At 41.1% G+C, this 22,607-nt stretch overlaps 1 protein-coding gene across 1 annotated transcript; it reads left to right on the forward strand.

The window, feature by feature from the left end:
* Window positions 1-301: 301 nt before the first annotated feature.
* On the forward strand, window positions 302-712 carry LOC138907739 (uncharacterized). The gene has a single exon (XM_070198346.1). It carries the CDS (start codon window positions 302-304, stop codon window positions 710-712), a length of 411 nt encoding a protein of 136 aa, XP_070054447.1.
* Window positions 713-22,607: the final 21,895 nt, after the last annotated feature.

Consider the following 22,607-nt stretch of genomic DNA (forward strand, 5'->3'; position numbering starts at 1 on the left):
CTTGGTCACCTTCTAGGGTGTAGTGGCCATGACCAAAATTGATTACCTACTCCTTAGGAAGTGTGATAGAAGTCTTTGCATGGATTGCAAGGTTATCCCGAGTGAGAATCTCTCGATCCAACATAGGTTCTTAGTGATGGACTTAGAGATAATGAGGAAGAGGAACAAGAGGGATGTGTATGGTCAACCTAAGATCAAGTGAGCAGGCTTGACTAAGGATAAAGCTTTGGAGTTGCGGGATAAGTTGGTGTCTATGGGAGCTTGGCGGAGTAAGGTAGATGTGAGTTATATGTGGACCTCAATGGCGAATTGCATTAGAGAAGCTGCTAGAGAGGTGCTAGGGGTCTCAAAGGGTTACACTGGTAGGCACAAGGGGGACTGGTGGTGGAATAAAGAGGTTCAAGAAAAAGTAGAAGCCAAGAAAGAAGCAAATCTAAAGCTAGTGGAGAGCAGAGATAAGGAGGGGAAGAGGATGAATAGGGAGTGGTACAAAAAGACCAAGAAGGAGGCGAAGTTTGTGCTTACGACAGATATGACTGCAGCATTTGGACGCTTGTATGAGGAACATGGGGACAAAGGCAAGGACAAAATGATATATAGGCTACCCAGGGTGAGAGAAATGAAAGCTTGTGACCTAGACCAAGTGAAGTGCATCAAAGACGAGGATGGCAGAGTATTGATGGATGAGGCACATAGTACACGTAGATGGTAGTAATACTTCCATAAACTCCTAAATAAAGAGGGAGTCAGGGACATTGTGTTGGGAAATTTGGAGCACTCCAAAAGTCGTCGTGATTTTGGATATTGTAGGCATATTAGAATTGAGGATCGAGGGGGCTATGCAAAAAATGATTATGGGGAGAGCGACCGAGCCAGACAAAATCCTAGTGGAATTTTGGAAGAGCGCGAGTAGGGTAGGCTTGGAATGGCTCACTGGGTTGTTTAACATCATTTTTAGGATGAAGATGATGCCCAAAGAGTTGAGGTGGTGTACGATGATTCTGTTGTACAATAATAATGGTGATATCCAAAATTGCAATAATTATAGGGGTATCAAGAAGCGAAGGTGAGGAAGGTGGTGGAAGCGAAGGCGAGGAGGAGCGTGTCTATTTCCAAAAACCGGTACGGATTCATGGCAGGTCATTCGACTATGGAATCCATTCATCTTGTAAGGAGGTTAGAGGAGCAGTATAGGGAGAGGAAGCGGGACTTTCATATGGTGTTCATTGATCTAGCGAAAGTGTCACCCCCCAAACTCAAGAGGCGCGACCGGCGCTCAATCGAGTGAACCCGGCTGAGCAAGCCGGTTAGATACTTTCTATCCAACTCACCCATGATAAGAGAAGGCATATTTTTATTAGCTAAACAGTAGAAGGACCATATGCATACACATTACTAAACCATTTCATTTTTGTTATTTCCTGTTAAGTTTCAAAAGGCATACATTTTGTGATTTAGTGGAACAAAAATCCAAAATACAACATAATCCGTTTGACCTTTCTTGCACCAATTTACAACCCACATAGTGTCTACGGAGCCTCTAAAGATACAAAAGAGAGTAAAGATGGTGCCGGCAATAAGGCCCCGGCTATACCTCAAAATGTGACCACAATATAAATAAAAGATACAATACTTGACCCCGGAATGAAAGGGGGCTCACCGAGTCCGCTGAGAAGAGGATGCAACACTATCTGTGATCAACACTGTCTGCTATATAACCACCTGCATCCATTTAAAGATGCAGCGCCCCCGGCAAAAGGGACGTTAGTACCATTGAATAGCACTAGTATGTAAAGCTAAACACCAACTCAATAGAATGAATAATAATACAAGAGGAACAATCAAGAATCAATAAGGGCTTCAAAAAATATAGAAACAACAATGTTAAGGATCATATACATTTTCAAGTCAATTTCCGCATTATTAAGTTGGGTGAACTTTATTACCGATATTCCACAATTCACAATACCTCTGTATTCTTACACGGAGTCCGATCTCGGCCCGATCGGCTAGGCCATCTCATTTGAGATATTACAACAATTTTGTTATGATTTCCAGCACAGTACCACCATCTGTGCGGCATGGCATCCGATCACGACCTGATCGTCTAGGCCATGTCATTTGAGACATTAATACAATTTCATCCACAATACCATTGTGTTGTTATACGGTGTTCGATATCGGCCCGATCGGCTAGGCTATCTCATTTGAGACATTACCTTCTTCAGTCAATCTTCTCACATCGTACTTCTTAACAATTACAAAGTCATTCTTGGCACTTGGCCGTATTTCATAGTTGCAATCCCCTTTTCCACATTCAAATATCATTATCATTATCAACATCAATAGGGCTTCCCATTCAAGACATTAATTCAAAAATGGGCATTTTGGGAAATCTTAGGCACATAGAGGCCTTTCATACAATTTGGCATAACAACCTTTATTTTGGTCTTGACATGAAGTTTTAACATTCCTAACACATATTCCACATTTTGAACATATTCTCAAATGGCAAGATGATATGATGAAGTATTTAGAATAAATATTGAACCAACATCCTTCAACACAACCATATTAGGACAAGCCAATTCAATAATGATCAAGGACTTACTCCAATTACATGAACACCATGGGATTCGATTCTAAGAAGAAGGGGGTTTAGCCAACATACCTCAATTGAGCTTCTCAAACTCTAAAATGATCCGGAATCCTTAGCAACTTCAATATATTTTAGAAATATAACAAGTTGAACCAAAAATTAGGAAGATGATCATGGTTTTAGCTCATTTGAGCATTTTATCAAACACTAGGTGTGCATTAAGGTTCTAAGGCTCTTTTGTGGAAGTTTCCATCAATTCCCAACCCGCTCTCTACCATTTTTAGTTCACAACTTTCCCACATACTTCAAGGATGCATGCATGCAAGACAACAACCCCCACACCCAATAACTGGGAGCTAGGACATAGATTCTTACCTTTAGGGTGAAGACTCCCTTTATTAATCCTCAATGATTGAGCAAGAATTGATGGATAATGGTTAAAGATTGCTCCCCCACTCTAAGAACTCTCCCTCTCACTCTAAAATATCAGAAATGTGCTCAAAATGATCTATGGGGTGTGTTTTAACGGAATTGGGTCGGGTTTAAAAACCCCAAAATTGAAGATCCAGAACGAGTTCTGCGGTCGCATATGCGATCGCATAATGGTTATGCGGTCCGCGAAATGATCGCGAAAATGGGTGCCAGAGCTGGAAAGAAACTGACCTGGTCTGCGGTCACTATGCGGCCCGCAGACCTGTTTTGCAGTTGCATAATGCACCGCAAAACGGTTCTGCGGTCGCATGTGCACCGCAGAACCTCCCTCTGAAAAATCCCAAGGCGTGATATGCGACAAGAATGCAGCCCGTGAAATGGTTATGCGGTCGCATAATGGCCACGAAATTGGGCATATAAAATGCCCCATAAATCTGCCCCACTCTGCGACCAGTCTGCGGTTCGCAGAGTGGTTCTGCGGCCGCAAAATGGGCCGCAAAAATGCGTACTTCTGCCCAATATTTTCCTTCAACTCCCAGTGTATTGTTCAATCCAAAAAGTCTGAAATGTGGCAAGCTTGCGAGCCGCGAAGAATTTCTACTACTATTAACCTATACGCCTACTTTGGCATCACGGAATCTGGGTTTTTAGTAAAAATATTTACGGGGCCTTACAGAAAGCATAAGACAAAGTCCAAGGGGAGGTTCTATGGAAATGTTTGGAGGGTAGAGGTGTTCCTTTGACTTACACTAGGGTGATTAATAACATTTAAAATAGAGCTAAAACTCGAATGAGGACAGTGGGAGGGAACTCAGATCACTTTCCAGTTGTGACGGGGTTGCACCAGGGGTCAACTCTTAGCCTGTTTTTATTTTCCTTGGCGCTAGATAAACTGACGCGTCTCATTCAATGGGAGGTGCCATGGTGTATATTTCTTTCAGATGATATTGTACTGATTGATGAGATGCGTTGTAGTTTTAACACGACACTCGAGGTTTGGAGACATACCCTAGAGTCTAAGAGTTTCAAGTTGACTAGGACAAAGACAAAATATTTGGATTGCAAGTTTAGTGACGGACCAATGAACTAGACGTAGACGTGAGGCTTGATGCACAAACCATCCCTAAGAGAGATTGTTTCAAGTACTTGGGATCTATAATGCAAGAAAATGGGGAGGTTAACGAGGATGTTACATATCGTATTGGAGGGGGATGGGTGAAGTGGATGCTCGCATTCGGTGTTTTATGTGATAAGAATGTGCCGCCTAAACTTAAAGGTAAATTCTATAGACTGGTAGTTAGACAGGCTAATGTTGTATGGAGAAAGGTATTAGGTAACCGAAAACTCCCATGTCTAGAAGATGAAAGTAGCAAAGATGAGGATGTTAAGATGGATGTGCGGGCATACCATGATGGATATGATTAGGAATTAAAATATTTTGTCCAGGGTGGGAGTGGCCCCCGTGGTACACAAGGTGGAGAAAGTGAGACTTAGATGATTTGGGCTTGTGACGAGGAGAAGCATAGATACCTTGGCAAGGAGGTGCGAGAGGTTGGCCTTAGAGGATATGAGGAGAGGTAGAGATAGGCCAAATAAGTTTTGGAGAGAGGTGATTAGGCAGGATATGGCATCGCTTCATCTGATGGAGGACATGAACCTTGATAGAAAGGTGTGGAGGTCGAGGATTAAGGTAAAAGGTAAGTAGGTAATCGAGTATATTTTCTTCATATTCCAGTGTTATTAATGGTAGTATTGTATTCTATTACGAGTAGATTTTTATCACTTTATGTTTTTCCTTTTGCTTTGTTTTCTTATTTTTTTGATGTTGTTGCTGCTTGTTGCTACCACTTTACTTACATATTTTCTTGAACCGAGGGTCTATTAGAAATAGCCTCTCTACCTCATGGTGGGGTAAGGTTTGTGCACACACTACCCTCTCCAACACCACCTATGGAATTATACTAGGATAAATTTTTTTTTTGTCGTTATAAGGGCGGCATTCTTGCTTGACGATCAGCGGAGTTCAAGGGTGGAAATCTGATTGATGTTGAGTGAAGTATGAGGGTGGCATTGTGTTTTATCATGCAAGTGATTTTCTTATGATTTTCCATGCATTTTACATGATTTCACGTTGCTTTTAACATGCTACTCCATGCCTCAGTTATTGACTGATAATTCTTTTGTCAAAAATTGATTTACCTGTGATGAGCTAATAACTCTTATTTTGTTGAGTAGTTGGCTCTTTGTCTTGTTATATTCTTGTTGCCAGTTATTAGATATATTGCACAGGTTCTTTGACTAGTGAGTATTGCATGACTCGAACCTCGTCACTAGTTCACCGAGGTTAGTCTTGATATTTACTGAGTAAATATTTTCCTGTACTCAAACTATACTTTTGAACATTATTTTGTAGATCTGGGTGTTGGTAGCAGCGGACCTCGGGAGTGAGCTTTGATTGTTTGAGAGAATTCAAGGTAGTATTGCATGGATTCCGCATACCCTTGGAGTCCCCTTTCCTTATTTCGTACTGTTGTATTACTTTCAAACAAAATTGTTCTTTTGTGACTCGTTAGGTATTCATATCCAGAAGATTAAAGTAGCAAATATGAGGATGTTAAGATGGATGCGCGGGCATACCATGATTGATAAGATTAGGAATGAAAATATTCTGTCCAGGGTGGGAGTGGCCCCCGTGGTAGACAAGGTGGGGAAAGAGAGACTTAGATGATTAGGGCATGTAAAGAGGAGAAGCATAGATGTCTTGGTAAGGAGGTGCGAGAGGTTTGCCTTAGAGGATTTGAGGAGAGGTAGAGATAGGCAAAATAAGTTTTGGGGAGAGGTGATTAGGCACGATATGGCGTCGCTTCATCTGACGGAGGAAGTGACCCTGATAGGAAGGTGTGGAGGTCGAGGATTAAGGTAAATGGTTAGTAGGTAATTGAGTATATTTTCTTCCCATTCCAGTGTTATTAATGGCAGTCTTGTATTCTATTACGGGTAGATATTTATCACTTTATGTTGTTCCTTTTGCCTTGCTTTCTTATATTCTTGATGTCGTTACTGCTTGTTGCTACCACTTTACTTACATATTTCCTTGAGCCAAGGGTCTATTGGAAATAGCCTCTCTACCTCACGGTGGGTTAAGGTCCGCGCACACACTACCCTCCTCAAACACCACTTGTGGAATTAAACTAGGATAATTGTTGTTTTTGTTGTTATAAGGGTGGCATTCTTGTTTGATGATTAGTGGAGTATAAGGGTGGAATTATGTTTGATGTTGAGTGGAGTATGTGGGTGGCATTGTGTTTGATCATGCAAGTGACTTTCTTATGCTTTTCCATGCATTTTACATGATTTCACGTTGCTTTTAACATGCTACTCTATGCCTCAGTTATTTACTGATAATTCTTTTGTCAAAAATTGATTTACCTATGATGAGTTGATAACTCTTATTTCGTCAAGTACTTGGAACTTCGTCTTGTTATATTCTTGTTGCCAGTTATTAGATATATTGCACAGGTTCTTAGACTAGTGAGTATTGCATGACTCGAACCTCGCCACTAGTTTACCGAGGTTAGTCTTGATATTTACCGAGTGTTGATACCCAATTTTTCCCTCATATTTTCCAAATATATATATATATATATATATATATATATATATACCTTCAAAATAGCGCATATGCATCATCAATTGATTTGCAAGCATACACGAGTATTTTTCATAATTTTCCATAATTTTTAAAGACTTTAAATCAATTTATTTCTGTATTTTATTATATAAATGTCTAATAATTACCCTCCAAATTATTTCTATGATGATTTAATCATCTAAAGTTATCATTTATACCAATATGTGGTTTTAAATTTTTTCAAGGCATTTCTTATAATTACATTTGCATTTTTCAGGGCTAAATTGCACATTTTGCAATAATAACCCATATGCATGTATAATTACATTATTTATGCAGAAAAATAAATTTTTATATTTTTATAATGTTAAATAATTATTTTTAATCATTTTCATGCACAAATGATATTTCTGTTATTTATTTATTATTTTTATAAATTATTTATTTGTTAAAATTGGTTATTTAAAATCTGCCGCTAATTTCATCCTAATTTCAGACCTAAACTACCCCAGCCTCAGCCCAATAATACCTGAGCCCAAACCAAATGACTCCCCAGTCCAACCAATTAATTAACCCGACCCAACCCCTTCTCAAATCCCAGCCGTTGATCAAAAATTATCAACGGCTCACAATGCCTTCCCCCCTTTCCTTATATCACTCGACCCCAAACCCTAACCCCATTCCCTCTAAACCCCGCCGGCTCTCCACTCTCTCCCCTCTGAAGAACCCTAAAGCGCTGCCTCTCATAAACCCCTCTCCTATTCCCTCTTCTTATGGGATTTTCTTCCCATTCACTTACCATATCCGTATATTTCGATTACTGGGTGATTCTCGACGGTATTACCTAGTACTAGCCTAAACATGGCAAGTACTCTTATTTTGATTCTGTCCGATTGACTTCCACCTCTTGAATCAAGAACGATATTTCGTCCACACACGTTTTTTCTACACCGTGTGAGTCTGATTTGTTAATATTTTGCTAATTCGTATTTAACCCTAAAGCTAGGGTTTATAGATTTTCCTTGATTCAAACCAAAATTGGTTCTAGCCTTTGATTTTAAGTGTTATCTCGTCTATATTCACCCTATTATGTGTAAATTTGTTTGTCTCTGCCGATGTTGTTTACTTACCCTAAAATTAGGGTTTCAAATTCTTTTAAATCGAACCAAATCTGGTTCGATTTTTGAATTTTTAATAGTATTTATGTTCATCTTATTCTATGCAGCATGTGATTTTATTTCTGCCGATTTGTATACTTTTCTCCTTTCCTTACTGAATTTTAGTGCTTTCCTTTCTAGTGTTTGACTGAAGATTTCCCATGTTTATGTGTTCAATTCCTACACTATATTAACCCCTCTCATAAAACCCCTCAAGAGGCGGTTGGAACCTCTGAATCCTTACCTTGTTCTCACTACTCCTTTCTCTTACTCACTCACTGGCACACTCAAACTCTCTCTAAATTGTTAAACAACCTCCTCCAGTGCAAACACTGCTCGAAGGACATTCTTGAGGCTCTTGTGAACTCTGAAGCATCGGGGATTTGGGGTTTTTGCTACTACACTCTACACTCTTTTAATTCTGCTACCGGTTAGTGTTTAAACCTTCATAATGTATTTCCTTCTTTCTGCACAGGTATCTGAACTTTGGTTCAATTGTGATGGTGTTCATCTTTGATATCATTCTGTGTTAATTGATGCCTGAGAATAGTCTACTGTTCATGTCATGCTTCACCATAATCTGCACCCTGTGATCTCTTATCTCCTAGTATTAGTTCTATACCCATGTAGCATCTTGACATGTTAATTTAGACTTCAGTATTGTGGTTGTATGTTGTTTTGCATGTAATGCTTAGATAATGCCCTAGCTCTATAAGAACCCCTTTACTTGAATGAACTTTCAATGAATCCTGTGTATATTGGAGTGTTTTAAGACCTATTCAAATTCGTTCCACGCTGTCCTGGATTTCTAACTCTATTTTTTTAAGACTCTTGTGATAACATGTTTCCTAGTATGTCTTGATCTATCTGTTGTTCTCTCCTTTCTGTGGTTATCAACATGTGCAACCCTATATTGTGTTCAAGTGTTGATTAATGTGGCATTAGGTTAGACTAAGTTTAATTTAGACCCTCAGATGTCCACTAGTGCAACCTATGTATGCTTACGAACCTGTCTCTTCTCCTAGTTCCTATGATGTTTTACTCTGTTATGTGCACATTGCTGAACCTACTGACTTGCTTGACTATTTGTGATGTGTGTTCAGTTCAGTGATCTCTATCTACCCTCCATACTTGTTACTTTGACATTCTAAATTCCAATTCTTAGCCGGCTGAAAGCCAAAGCTATCTAGGCTCTATTGTTGGCCTTCCTAGTGTGAGCACTGCTGACCCTCTTGAACTCTGACACACTAGGGTTAGGCTCTAGTCATTCTTCAACTTCAAAAAACTATCCCTAATACCCTACCTCCCTATCATGTATTGTGTTGATTCTAAGTGATGCAAAATTTAGTGTTGTGGCTCACTAAAGGGGTCTGAACTCCCCTATGGACCTGTGATCATGTGGCATGTTAGGCCGAATATGTTGAAGGTCCAGCAAGGCTGGGTATTTAGTTTTTTATTTAGGCCTGTTGTAGGCCTGTCTATTGCCATGTAATATTACTATTTTACTTGTTAATCTAGGCTTGTAATAATACTTTGTATAAACAATTGGGGTGTTAGTCAAAATGGAATGGATAGAATTCTATATCTACATGCCATGGGTAGATAACATGTCTATAGGACTTGACAATGTGTTTGCTATATGTTCGATTGCATGAGCCCTATAGAAATGATGATATTAGGAGAAGCACACACACACCCTACTTGTTTACTATTCAGATGCTATGTCTACTGTTGTGTGGTTATTGACAGCATACCCATATGAAGTGAGCACTTTGCATGACTACTCAGTTATTCATTAAAAAGCATGCCTATAGGATGTATAATATCTGCTTTGTCGACTTAGAAACCATGCCTATAGGAAATCACACACTTCACTTAACTTGTCTAATATCTGCACATTATTCAAAAGCATGATCGTTTGACTAAATATTTTACCTGCTCTTATGTCTGTTTCTGTCCGATTATTAGAAATCATGCCTATAGGAAATGAATGCTAATAATAGCCCTTTCTATCTGCATAATGCCCAATAGCTATCATGCATGCAGGATTTTAATTACTTAAGTTCGCTATAGCATCATACTGTCCATCTAGAAAGCATGCCTATATGAGCTAAATATGTATAAAATCAGCTCAAACTGTCAACCTTTAGAAGGCATGCTTATAGGAGCTAAATATATAAGAATCAGTCCCAATCGCCAGTCTCTAGCAATCATCCCTATAGGACATCACTACTCGCTCTTCAAATGCGGTTATCCACGCGATTATTAAGAAGCATAAGTAATTTTGAGCATTTCCAATAAGTTTTATTGTCCCTACTGCGTAAATCACCTAGAGATCATGTCTATAGGTTTAATAACTTATAACATGTGGTCTTAGTGATCAACATGTAATACCAAATACTCCTAAACTGTATAGTCGCTTAGAAATCATGTCTATAGGTTCCATACCCCCCCCCCCCCATAATCTGCAAATCAGTTAACTTGGGACAGCAGTACCACATATACGATATTGAATTTAGCATCACCTAGAATCCATGCATATAGGACTCTAAGTATCAAATTCTGAAACTATGTATTGCTTAAACTGCCCGCGTGCATTTGTTTGTTCGTGTGTGGAGGCTAACTTGAGCCCTTAATTGCCTTTACATGAAGTCCAACTTGTTTTTTGTATGTCGTCTAGTTTTATCATTTTTGAGTAGCCTAAGTAAAGCCTAGAACTACCCAAATTGATGTCCAAATCCTCCTGGACCGTAGGCATGGGACGGTTAGTGCACGCATAAGGTACTATTTATAATTGAACTAGTACGCTTTAGGTAACAACTTAAAGATAGTAATCGGGTAGCAGGAGATGATAGTCTGTGCCTGCTGAATAATACGAGTAACACCCCATCTGGAGAGAGTTACGAAGTATTATTTATGTTGCACAGGGTGATCCTTTAGGCTAAAAAATGTAGGATCCCCCCCCCCCCCTTATTTTCTTTCTTTTCCTACTAGAATCAAAAATAGTTGTACCCTCTTTTCAAAATCTGTTTATATTAAACTTCTTAAATTTTTGTGCTCTCTCTTCGTTTATTTGATCACATAGACAAATTCATATAATTCAAGTTCGGCCGAGACCCACAGTTGTGGACCTCGAAGAGTGCCTAACACCTTCTTCTCGAGGTAATTTGAGCCCTTACCCGATCTTTGGTGACGCAACCGGTTAATCAAGAGTTATCTGCAAATAGGTGCCCTAATGCACCTTAATCCGTTAGGTGGCCACTCTCCCTTTTAACACCCTTCCTTAAAAGAGTTGTCCCATGTCGAAACCCGACTTCGCGAGAAAAGAAGGGGCGCGACAGCATGACGACTCTGTTGGGGGTATATATTATGCTCTTACCATTGCGAACTTGGTCCATATGAATTAGTCTCTCTCGATAAGCGTGTCTTTATTATTTTGCTGATACTTGAACATCCCGCTCCCATTCTCCCTTTTATTGCTACATGCACACCCTCTTCCCTGTTTCCCCTTTATGTGAACTCATATGCAACTCTTCGCTTAATCTGGTTACAATATGCATCCCACTGGCTCCAACTTTTTAAATTTTGTTATATCATGACTTCCCCAATCCTTACCCCTTTATTAATTCATTACAATTTTTTACATTATACGAACTAACTTCTTCCCTATTTTTCTTTCTTTTCTGTCTTTACATTTATTAAATACTGCATTTATCACTTTTATCATGTAAAATACTTGACAACGTGTTGTTTTATTTTTGCATAAAGCATGCTCTACATCATATTCCACTCGTTCACAATTAATACCATAGCGGCACTTGATGAGTGTTCGCGCTCTTCCCATATTACCTTTTTTAAATTTGGAATGGCTTATTCGCAGTAAAACTAGTCGATCAGCGGTGCAATCGACGGTTCCATGTCTTTCCCTCTCAAGTTGTCCACTTGAGGGTACCTGTCAAGACCCTTCTAGAGACCCCCACTATGATATTAACTGTGCATGCATCATGTCTAAACCTAGTATGGGTTAGAACGCTATCCGCGTAATAACCCCCTAAGGCCAGCCTTGTCCAAAGCCCATCGGGGTTTCTATAATCCCAACGGGCACGATCATGATATGTGCATTATTTGGAGAAAACATGCCAATATGCTAATCATTAATGCATAAATAGTCGGATCCGGAGTGGGAAAGGGCTAACTTTATCTATTTTGCAGAAATGAGGCACGAAGTCCCCAGGTTCGGCATGGTTCGAAGTATCCCACCTTTGTTGCTAGATTGGTAGGAAAATCTCTCGCCAAGTGACAAAAAGCATGTGAAAAGAGATCTCGGGAATTTACCTTCTTTGCTAGACATTCATCCAAACAATGTACTGATTGAGGCCACTGCTATGTTCTGGGATGAGAAAAGGTTGTTTTCCAATTCGGTGACATAGAAATGACTCCCCATCTAGAGGAAATAGGAGGCTTTGCTGGGTTCCCTGGGACAGCCCTGGTCTGTTGGTACCGGAAAATCACACTTCTCGAGGTTTTCTGAAAATGATGGGTTTTATAAGGAATTATGAGTTAGTCTGCCTAGAGAAGTCTTATATACCATTCGACTTCCTTTACGAACGTTATGGGCATAACAAGTCTTATCATCTTTATCATGATGAATTTGCTATCACCTCTCTATGTTGGACTCACCGCCGGGTTTTTGTGTTCATTGTCTGTTTTTTGGGGATGCTGGTATTCCCAATATAAGGAGAAAGGATTCACACTCGCTTAGATATGGTTACTAAGACCCTAATGGAAGGAATTGAGGGACACATTTACACTATTGTCCCAATGATCATAGTGGAGATATACCGAGCCTTGGACCGTTGCAAGAAAGGATATAGGCATTTTGAGGGTTGCAATCTGTTACTGCAAATATGGCTGTTGGAACATCTTCAAAGGGGACAATACCATCAAGAATTTCCGTGGCGACCATGGAATGACCACATAGCTTTTCACCATCTGAAAAGAATGACTTTTATCCCGGATAGGTTTGCACAACCAGGAAACGCTATGGGCTAGGTACACTTCTTTAGCAATTTGACTGACGACAAGGTCCATTGGATGTTTGAGTGGTTCCCTACTAGCGAATTCATCATCAGGTCAAGAGATATTCCTCAGCTAGTGCTAATCTGATTGAGGGGTATCTATCCTTATGCTCCTGAGAGAGGTTCCCTACTAGTCATGAGGCAAGCTGAGAGAAAATAGGTTATACCACGAGTTTCCAAAATGGTTCATTACAAAGCCGATTTCCAAGGGAATGTCATTCCATTCAAGTTCGAGGCACAACACATGTGGCATCAACAAATTATTATGGAGAAAGATACCATCGAGCCAGACAGGTATTATGCCGGCCATGTGTACTTCTACACATCATGGTTGGTCGATGACATAGTAGGAGAGGTCAAGCCAGGGGTCGATTTGAGGAATAGGGTCATAGACGACACTGCTGAAGCACAAGTTAAATACAGGAGGTTTCGCAAAAAGGTCTTTGAATCTATGTCCAGGCATTTGGAACAACATAAAGTGGACATGGAAGCAATCAATGAATGGATGGGAATCGCTACTAAATCAACAGAAAGGTTGGAGTATTTGGAGCAGGGTTTGATGGATCTTGAGGGAAAGATGAGGAAAAGGGTCTTGGATTGTCAGAACGCAAACGGGCAATGAGAGAGGACATCCCGCAATGGCGTATTTGCTATTGGACATGTGCGACATGGGGAATCTGATTGACGGGGCTAAGAAGGCCAAGCTTGGAGAAGGCCCCTCTGGGACCAAGTAGATTAAGGGTGATATTTTCTAGATTCGTTTTAGAATTTGATTGTAATAAGGAAAATTCCACTAGTGACTCTTTATAATTATTGTCGTTTTAGTAGAGATTTGGTCTATTTATCCTATTAATGAAATGATGCAGTTATCGGCATTGAGTTTTATCCAAACCTATATGTCGCTAGGCCTACCTCGGGCACAATGAGGTCCCCAAATTAGGACGCAAATTCCGCAATATGTGTTTAAATATCGTAAATATCCTTTTAATACTCTTTACTAACTTGTTTACCTTTTGTTTTTCTTCTTTTCTCTGTTTATTCCATCCCCTAAGGTTGGTTTGTGCATACTGGCATCATCGGCATATCATACCAGATCTAGAGGTCCTCCACCTCCTCCTCCTCCAAGAGATCCTAAGAACAAAGGAAAGGCTAAGATGGATGATCTAAGCGGTATCAGGAATGACAACGCTACACATGCAGAGAATGTTGAGACTTCGGATGGTCGGAGTACTCCGGCACAGAACGACTTAGTTTTGTGACTAGAGCAAAAGATACTGGAGTTACAAGGGAAACTTGAGTAGGTCCATAACTTGGCAAACCTTTCCCTTACCCTGAATATTCCCGACATCAACCAACAAAATGCCCAAAACTCAACACCTCCTCAAAACACACAAAACCAACACCCGCAAAATCCTCCCGCACCTCATCAATATACCATGCCTCCCCAAAATCCTAATCCTCCACCAGCACCAACTCCTCCATAGCATCATCATCATCCGACCCAGTACCCACAAACTACCAGATACCACACTCCTCAGGATGCACCACAATGTACTCCTGACATGCAAAACTCAACGAATGACCACCATTACGCCCAGATTCCCGGAGTCCACCAATCCCATATATGTGGAAACCTTACCCCCACACCCCACAACAGACCCTATACATACCCGAATCCATCGAGAAGGACTTGCTCATCAAGAACATGGCAAAGGAACTCAAGAAACTTACCGGCATGGTTCAAAATGTCGAAGGGGAAAAGGCGTTGATGGTTTGAATTATGAAGATTTGTGTATTCAGCCGGACGTAGAACTGCAGAGGGTTATAAACCTCCCAAGTTTGAAATGTTCGACGGAACTGGTGATCCGAAGGTGCACTTGAGAATGTATTGTGACAAGCTTGTAGGAGTTGGCAGGGATGAAAGAATCCGCATGAAGTTGTTCATGAGAAGCCTCGCTGGAGATACCCTGTCTTGGTACATCAGTCAGAACCCAAAGAAATGGGTTAATTTGGTAAACATGGCATCAGATTTCATGGATCGGTTCAGGTTTAACACAGAGAATGCACCAGACGTTTTCTACATCCAAAATCTCAAGAAGAAGCCAATGGAAACTTTTTGCAAGTATGCTACTCGGTGGAGGTCTGAAGCTGCAAAAGTAAGGCCAACGCTGGAAGAAGAATAGATGAATAAGTTCTTCGTCAGAGCTCAGGATCCGCAATACTACGAAAGATTGATGGTTATTGAAACCATAAATTTTCTGATATCATTAAGTTAGGAGAGAGAATAGAAGAAGGGATCAAAAGTGGAATGGTGACAAATTTTGAAGCACTCCAAGCCATAAATAAGGCCCTGTAGTCAGGAGGTATCTTCAAGAAGAAAGAAGTAGGTGCAATAATGGTAGCCCAAGGTCCGAAGTCTCCTCTCACATGCCAAATACCTCCACCCACATATCAGCCTTCACCTCCCAGGTACCGACAACCTGCCACCACTTACCATTCCTATAACACCCAACCCGCATACTACCACTCACAACCAGCCCACCAAAACTACCAAAAACCTAGACCAAATTTTGACCGCAGACCACCCAGACAATACACCCCAATTGCTGAACCTATAGACCAACTGTACAAGAGACTAAAGGTTGCCGGTTATATCACTCCCATTCTCGTTGTCGCCATGGAAAATTCCTCTCAGTGGGTCAATCCAAATAAGACATGTGCATATCACTCAGGCATGAAAGCTCATAATATTGATGAGTGTCGTACTTTGAAGGATAAGATTCAGACATTAATTGACACCAAAGTCATACAGGCAAAGGAGGCTACACCCAATGTCCGTAACAATCCTCTCCCAGATCACATGGGCGGAGGGGTAAACATGATAGAGACCGATGAAGAATGGGACTCAGAGGGGTCAATTGGACTCATTCGAGAGGGGATAATCCTGAAACATCTCCAGTCACTCTCACACCTATCATGGTACAAACTCAGGTACCAACTGAAGTTGATGTAGCTGCACCAACTCTGTTTGAGGTTGAAGTAACAACACCCTTCACCGTGATGGTAGCACCTACACCGCCTTATAAATTAAATGCTATACCATGGGATTATGTTACAGAAGCAAGAAGGAAAGGAAAGGGGAAAATGGAAGAAACTAGTGCAGCACAAGGTATGACCAGAACTGGTAGGGTTTACATGCCCGAGCATTTAGGGGGAACAAGTAAAGAAGTCGTTTCCAGGCAGCCCATCATTGAAACTGGACCGGATGATCTTTGGAGAAAGGTACAAGCAAGGGAGTATTCTGTGGTTGATCATCTGAACAAAACCCCTGTTCAGATATCCATTCTATCACTACTGGAGAATTCTGAGGCACACAGGAATGCGTTGATGAAAGTGTTGAATGAGGCTTATGTACCTAACAACATTACCAATTGAGAGATGGCCAATATGATAGGAAAAGTGTTGGAAAGCCACAAGATCACTTTTCATAAAGACGAGCTACCACCAGAAGGACTAGGTCACAAAAGGGCACTGCATATCACAGTGCAGTTTGAGGATAAGTTCATTGCTAGAATCCTGATAGATGGGGGTTCGAGTCTTAACATATGTCCACTAACTACTCTGAAAAGATTTGATAAAGGCCTGCATGAGCTACAAACAGGAAGTATGAATGTGAAAGCATTTGATGGGTCTCAAAGGGCTACAATTGGGGAAACCAACCTCAGCCTACAGATGGGCCCAACCTGGTTTGATATTGAATTTCAAGTGTTGGACATATCTACTACCTATAACCTATTGTTGGGACAACCTTGGATACATGCCGCTGGGGCCGTAGCTTCTACTCTACATCAGGTCGTGAAGTTTGAGTGGAACCATCAGGAAGTGATCATCCATGGGGATGAAAGTAATCCAATTTACACCAGTCAAACTGTTTTGGTCATCGAGAATAGAAGGAAGTTGGGTGGAGAAACATACCATCGCATCGAGTGCGTCAACGCAATTGAAAAGGACAAATGGTGGAGCAGTAAGATAGAAGGCATATTGGCAAGGACAGGGTATGAACCTGGCAAAGGTCTCGGTAAGAATCTCAAGGGGATCACCAAACTAATACAGTTAAAGCGTCACGGCACAACTTTTGGGCTTGGGTATGAATACACCTGGCACGAGTATCAAAATTGGTCACCACCATGGCGTGGTCCTTATTACCCTCTAGAGCAACCAGTACCATATTTGAGCCAGTCATTTCACCAAGCTGACATGATATGGGAGTCCAAAGAAGATGAAATTTTAGCCGGTATAAGGAATCTGTTTTTGGATGATGAAGACATGGATTGTAGTGCGATAGTTGAGGAGGAGGAGGAGGAAGGCCTCATTATTCAGACCGTGGAGAAGGGAGTTGTTCTCAAGAACTGGACTGCTGCACCATCAAGGGACTATCGACTTCTTGGGTAGCCTGGCAGTTAGCATTATTTATTTTAAAAGTAATTTTTATGAGCATTTAAGACATTTTTAGTATTTTGTTTTTAGCATGTTTTGTTTTGAAATAATTGCTCGGGTCATCGAGCCGTACCTATTTGATGTTTTCAAGATTTATCTATATGCATTGTTGTTTTAGTATTTATTATTAATCTTTTTGTTTTTTCTCTATAACATTATTATTACCTATCCCGATGAACCTACGAATGTGACATATAATGAGACAACGCAACATAAGGATAATGATTCAGAGGATCTGAAAGAGGATATAATACCCGAGGAAATTGTCAGAGAAGTGGAAAACTTTGAAAACAAGCCTAAGTCCAATTTGGATGAGACTTAAACAGTTAATCTAGGAGACTCCAAAACAGTCAAAGAAGCACGTGTAAGCATTCACCTGTCACCAGCAGAGAAAGAAGAATACACTCGTTTCCTGAAGGAATATGAGGATATCTTTGCATGGTCCTATGATGATATGACTAGTTTGATCACGTCCATAGTGGCTCATAAACTACCTACCAAACCAATGTGTCCGCCGGTAAAGCAGAAGCTCAGAAAGTTCAAGCCAGATATGAGTTTGAAAATCAAAAAAGAAGTCACCAAGCAGATCAAAGCTAAGGTTCTTAGAGTGGTTGAATATCCAACTTAGTTGGCTAACATCGTGCCAGTTCCGAAGAATGATGGGAAAGAGTATGCGTCAATTATCGGGACCTACATAAAGAAAGTCCCAAAGATGATTTCCCGTTACCCAACATACACATACTGATCGACAACTGCGCCAAGCATGAACTCCAATCCTTTGTGGATTGCTTCGCGGGATATCATCAGATTTGGATGGATGAAGAGGATGCCGAAAAGATAGCTTTTATCACACAATGGGGGGTGTACTGCTATAAAATGATGTCGTTTGGTCTAAAGAATGTTGGGGCCACTTATATGAGGTCCATGACAACTATTTTCTATGACATGATACACGGGGAGATAGAGGTATATGTGGATGATGTCATCATCAAATCCAAGAAAAGTACAGATCACATAGCAGACTTGAGAGAAAATTCTTTGATCGGCTTCGGAGGTAAAATTTGAAATTGAATCCCGCAAAATGTGCCTTCGGGGTCCCCACAGGAAAATTATTAAGATTCATCGTCAGTCGCCTAGGAATTGAGCTAGGCCCATCAAAGGTCAAGGCTATCCAAGATTTGCCACCTCTGAAGAACAAGAAAGACATGATGAGCTTCTTGGGATGTCTTAATTACATCAGCCGCTTCATAGCACAACCAACTGTGATCTGTGAGCCGATTTTCAAAATGTTAAAGAAGGATGCCGCAACCAATTGGACTAAAGACTGCCAGAACGCTTTTGACAGAATCAAAGAATATTTGTCCACACCGCCAGTCCTGGTCCCGCCAGAACCTGGTAGACCATTGCTACTCTATCTCTCCGTATTAGATGGGGCTTTTGGTTGTGTCTTGGGACAACATGACGAGACGGGAAGGATAGAACAGGCCATATACTATCTGAATAAGAAGTTCATACCCTACGAAGTATGATATTCTTTGCTGGAATGCACCTACTGTGCTTTGACCTGGATAGACAATAAGTTGAGGCACTACTTCTATGCCTATACCATATATCTCATATCAAGGATGGACCCTCTGAAGTACATCTTCAAGATACCCATGCCTACAGGGAAGCTAGCAAAATGGCAAATATTGTTGAGTGAATTCAACATCATCTATGTGACTCAGAAGGCGGTTAAGGGACAAGAATTAGCGGATCATCTTGCAGAAAATCCTGTAGGAGGAGAATACGAACCACTAAAAACATATTTTCCTGATGAAGAAGTATCATTCATAGGAGAAGATATCACTGAAGCCTACGACAGGTGGAGAATGTTTTTTGATGGAGCCGCAAACTTCAAAAGAGTGGGTATTGGAGCCGTTTTGGTGTCAGAAACGGGCCAACATTATCCGGTATCCACGAAACTCAGATTTTCGAGCACCAATAATATGGCAGAATATGAGGCTTGCATATTGGGGATCAATTTTGCCGTTGACATGAATATCCAGGAATTACTGGTAATTGGCAATTCAGATCGGCTGGTACATCAGGTGCAGGGAGAATGGGCTATAAAGAATACCAAGATATTACCATATTTATATCATGTGCAAGAGATGATGAAGAGGTTCACGAAGATAGAGTTTAGACATGTCCCGAGAATCCAGAATGAGTTCGCAGACGCATTGGCCACTTTTTCCTCCATGATACAACATTCGGACACGAATTTCATCGACCCCATTCCGGTAAGGATTCACAATCATCCAGCTTACTGCGCTCATGTTGAAGAAGAAACAGATGGGAATCCATGGTTCCATGATATCAAGGAGTACTTGGCAAAAGGAAAGTACCCGGAGCATACAAATCATACTAAAAATCGCATGCTCCGAAGATTGTCCAACCATTTCTTCCAAAATGGAGGAATTATGTACAGAAGGACTCCAGACTTAGGATCATTACAGTGTGTTGACGCCAAGGAATCTTCCAAACTGCTCGAAGAGATACACTCTGGAACTTGTTGATCACACATGAATGGTTTCATTTTAGCCAAGAAGATACTGAGGACAGGTTATTTATGGATGACTATGGAAACAGACTGCATCAGTTATGTCCAGAAATGTCATCAGTGCCAAATACACACAGATATGATACGGGTGCCGCCAAATGAACTGAACGCAACGAGTGCACCTTGGCCTTTTGCCGCTTGGGGAATGGACGTCATTGGACCAATCGAGCCCGCCGCTTCAAACGGGCACAAATTCATTTTAGTGGTCATAGACTACTTCACAAAATGGGTCGAAGTTGTATCCTACAAAGTTGTAACCAAGAAAGTCATCGCAGATTTTGTCAAAGATCGTATTGTTTTCCGATTCGGGGTTCCAGAGTCCATCATCGCCGATAATGCCACCAATGTGAATAGTGACCTAATGAAAGCTATGTGCGAGACCTTAAAAATCAAGCACAAGAATTCCACAGCATACAGGCCTCAAATGAATGGAGTCGTGGAGGCCGCAAACAAGAATATCAAGAAAATACTGAGGAATATGGTAGACAACCACAAGCAATGGCACGAGAGGTTACCCTTTGCCTTATTGGGGTACAGGATCACAATCCCCACGTCAACCGAGGCAACTCTTTACCTATTGGTCTACGGTACGGAAGCCATCATTCCCGCCGAGGTAGAAATTCCCTCCCTGAGAATTATACAGGAAGCTAAACTCAGTGATACAGAGTGGGTAAGAAGTCGCTATGAACAATTAGCTCACATTGACGGGAAAAGAATGAATGTAGTATGTCATGGTCAACTTTATTAGAACAAAATGTCCAGAGCTTTCAACAAAATGGTCAAACCTAGACAGTTCTCACCGGGGAAGCTGGTGCTGTAGCGAATCTTTCTACATCAGGATGAAGCCAAAGGAAAATTCTCACCCAACTGGCAAGGACCCTATATGGTTCACAGAGTACTAACAGGAGGAGCACTCATACTCGTAGAAATGGATGGAGAGATTTGGCCAAAGCCTATCAACTCAGATGCAGTCAAAAGATACTTTTTTTAAAGTTGTTTACATTTATACAATTGATGTAATTGAACTACGCTTGACCTGATTCCCGTTTAAGAGGGGATACATAGGCATCCCTGTGGGTTCGGTCACAATTCAATAAAATTCTCATTTTTCTAACAATCAGAAACTGGGGTAGAATTTTGAGGAGGACCCTCAAAATTCCGGGGTAAGCTCAGCCAATGGCACCGTGTGCGGAATATCCAGAAAATCGTCTGAATAACTGGGCCACAATTTTGAGGAGGACCCTCAAAATTCTATGGCAACAAGGTCGCAGTGTCTCTGAAAATGTCACAGTTACTAGTTCGTCTAATTTATTTAATATTATTGTGTTTTAAATAACTATGCACACATATTTTTCAGAAAGTTTTATTTTTAGCCAGATGCTACCCATGGTAACTCGAGCAGGATTTCAATGCAGAGCAAAGCAAAGCAAGAAGGCGGAGGCACAAACCAACCTCCCTATAAAACTCATAATTTTCCTTTGGATACAGGAACAAGGAATAGCCGCGAGTACGTACGCACCTTAGAATCCCTATCTTCATAACAACAAAGCTATCGAACGCAAACATATGTCCACCTAATAAATACTCTGCTATCACTTATTATCTATTCATTGTATAAGACTAAGCCCTGTCTCCTCTTCCTGCCTGAGGTTAAGCCCTGCCTCCTCAACTGCATAAGGCTAAGCATTGCCTTTCATTGAATGAGACTAACCACTGTCTCCTAATTGCATGAGACTAAGCATCGTCTCCTATTTGCATGAGGCTAGGCCCTGCCTCCTCAACTGCATAAGGGTAAGCATTGCCTTTCATTACATGATACTAAGCCTTGTCTCCTCTTCTTGCATGAAGCTAAGCATTGCCTCCTCAACTGCATAAGGCTAAGCATTGCCTTTCATTGCATGGGACTAAGCACTGTCTCCATTTTGCATGAGGCTATGCTCTGCCTCCTTAATTGCACAAGGCTAAGCTCTGCCTTTCTTATTGCATGAGACTAAGCATAGTCTCCCATCTTGCATGAGGCTAAGCCCTGCCTCCTGAATTGTACAAGGCTAAGCTCTACCTTTCCTATTGCACGAGACTAAGCATTGTCTCCATTTTGCATGAGGCTAAGCCCTGCCTCCTTAATTGCATAAGGCTAAGCTCTGCCTTTCCTATTGCACGAGACTAAGCATTGTCTCCGATTGCATGAGACTAAGCATTGTCTCCCATCTTGCATGAGGCTAAGCCATGCCTCCATAATTGCATATGGCTAAGCTCTGCCTTTCCTATTGCACGAGACTAAGCATTGTCTCCCATCTTGCATGAGGCTAAGCCTTGTCTCATTGATTGCATAAGGCTAAGCTCTGCCTTCCCAATGCACGAGACTAAGCTTTGTCTCCAATCCTGCATGAGACTAAGCATTGTCTCCAACCTCGCACAAGACTAAGCATTGTCCCTAATCTTGCACAAGACTAAGAATTGTCTCTCCTTGCATAACTACAAATGTTGCGCTGTTCAAAACCCGGCATTATTTTCTTCTCTCGGGACTAAGATCCGCCCCTGGTTCTACACAAGACTAAGCCCTGTCTTGTTTCCTCTCAAGCATCATGTCTTTGCATCTCATGGGCTGAAG

This window comes from Nicotiana tomentosiformis, chromosome 3, assembly GCF_000390325.3.
Source record: "Nicotiana tomentosiformis chromosome 3, ASM39032v3, whole genome shotgun sequence".
Lineage (NCBI taxonomy): Eukaryota > Viridiplantae > Streptophyta > Magnoliopsida > Solanales > Solanaceae > Nicotiana > Nicotiana tomentosiformis.

Excerpts from the sequence above, each read along its gene's own strand:
- LOC138907739 (XM_070198346.1), top strand. The coding sequence starts at position 302 with ATGGCGAATTGCATTAGAGAAGCTGCTAGAGAGGTGCTAGGGGTCTCA.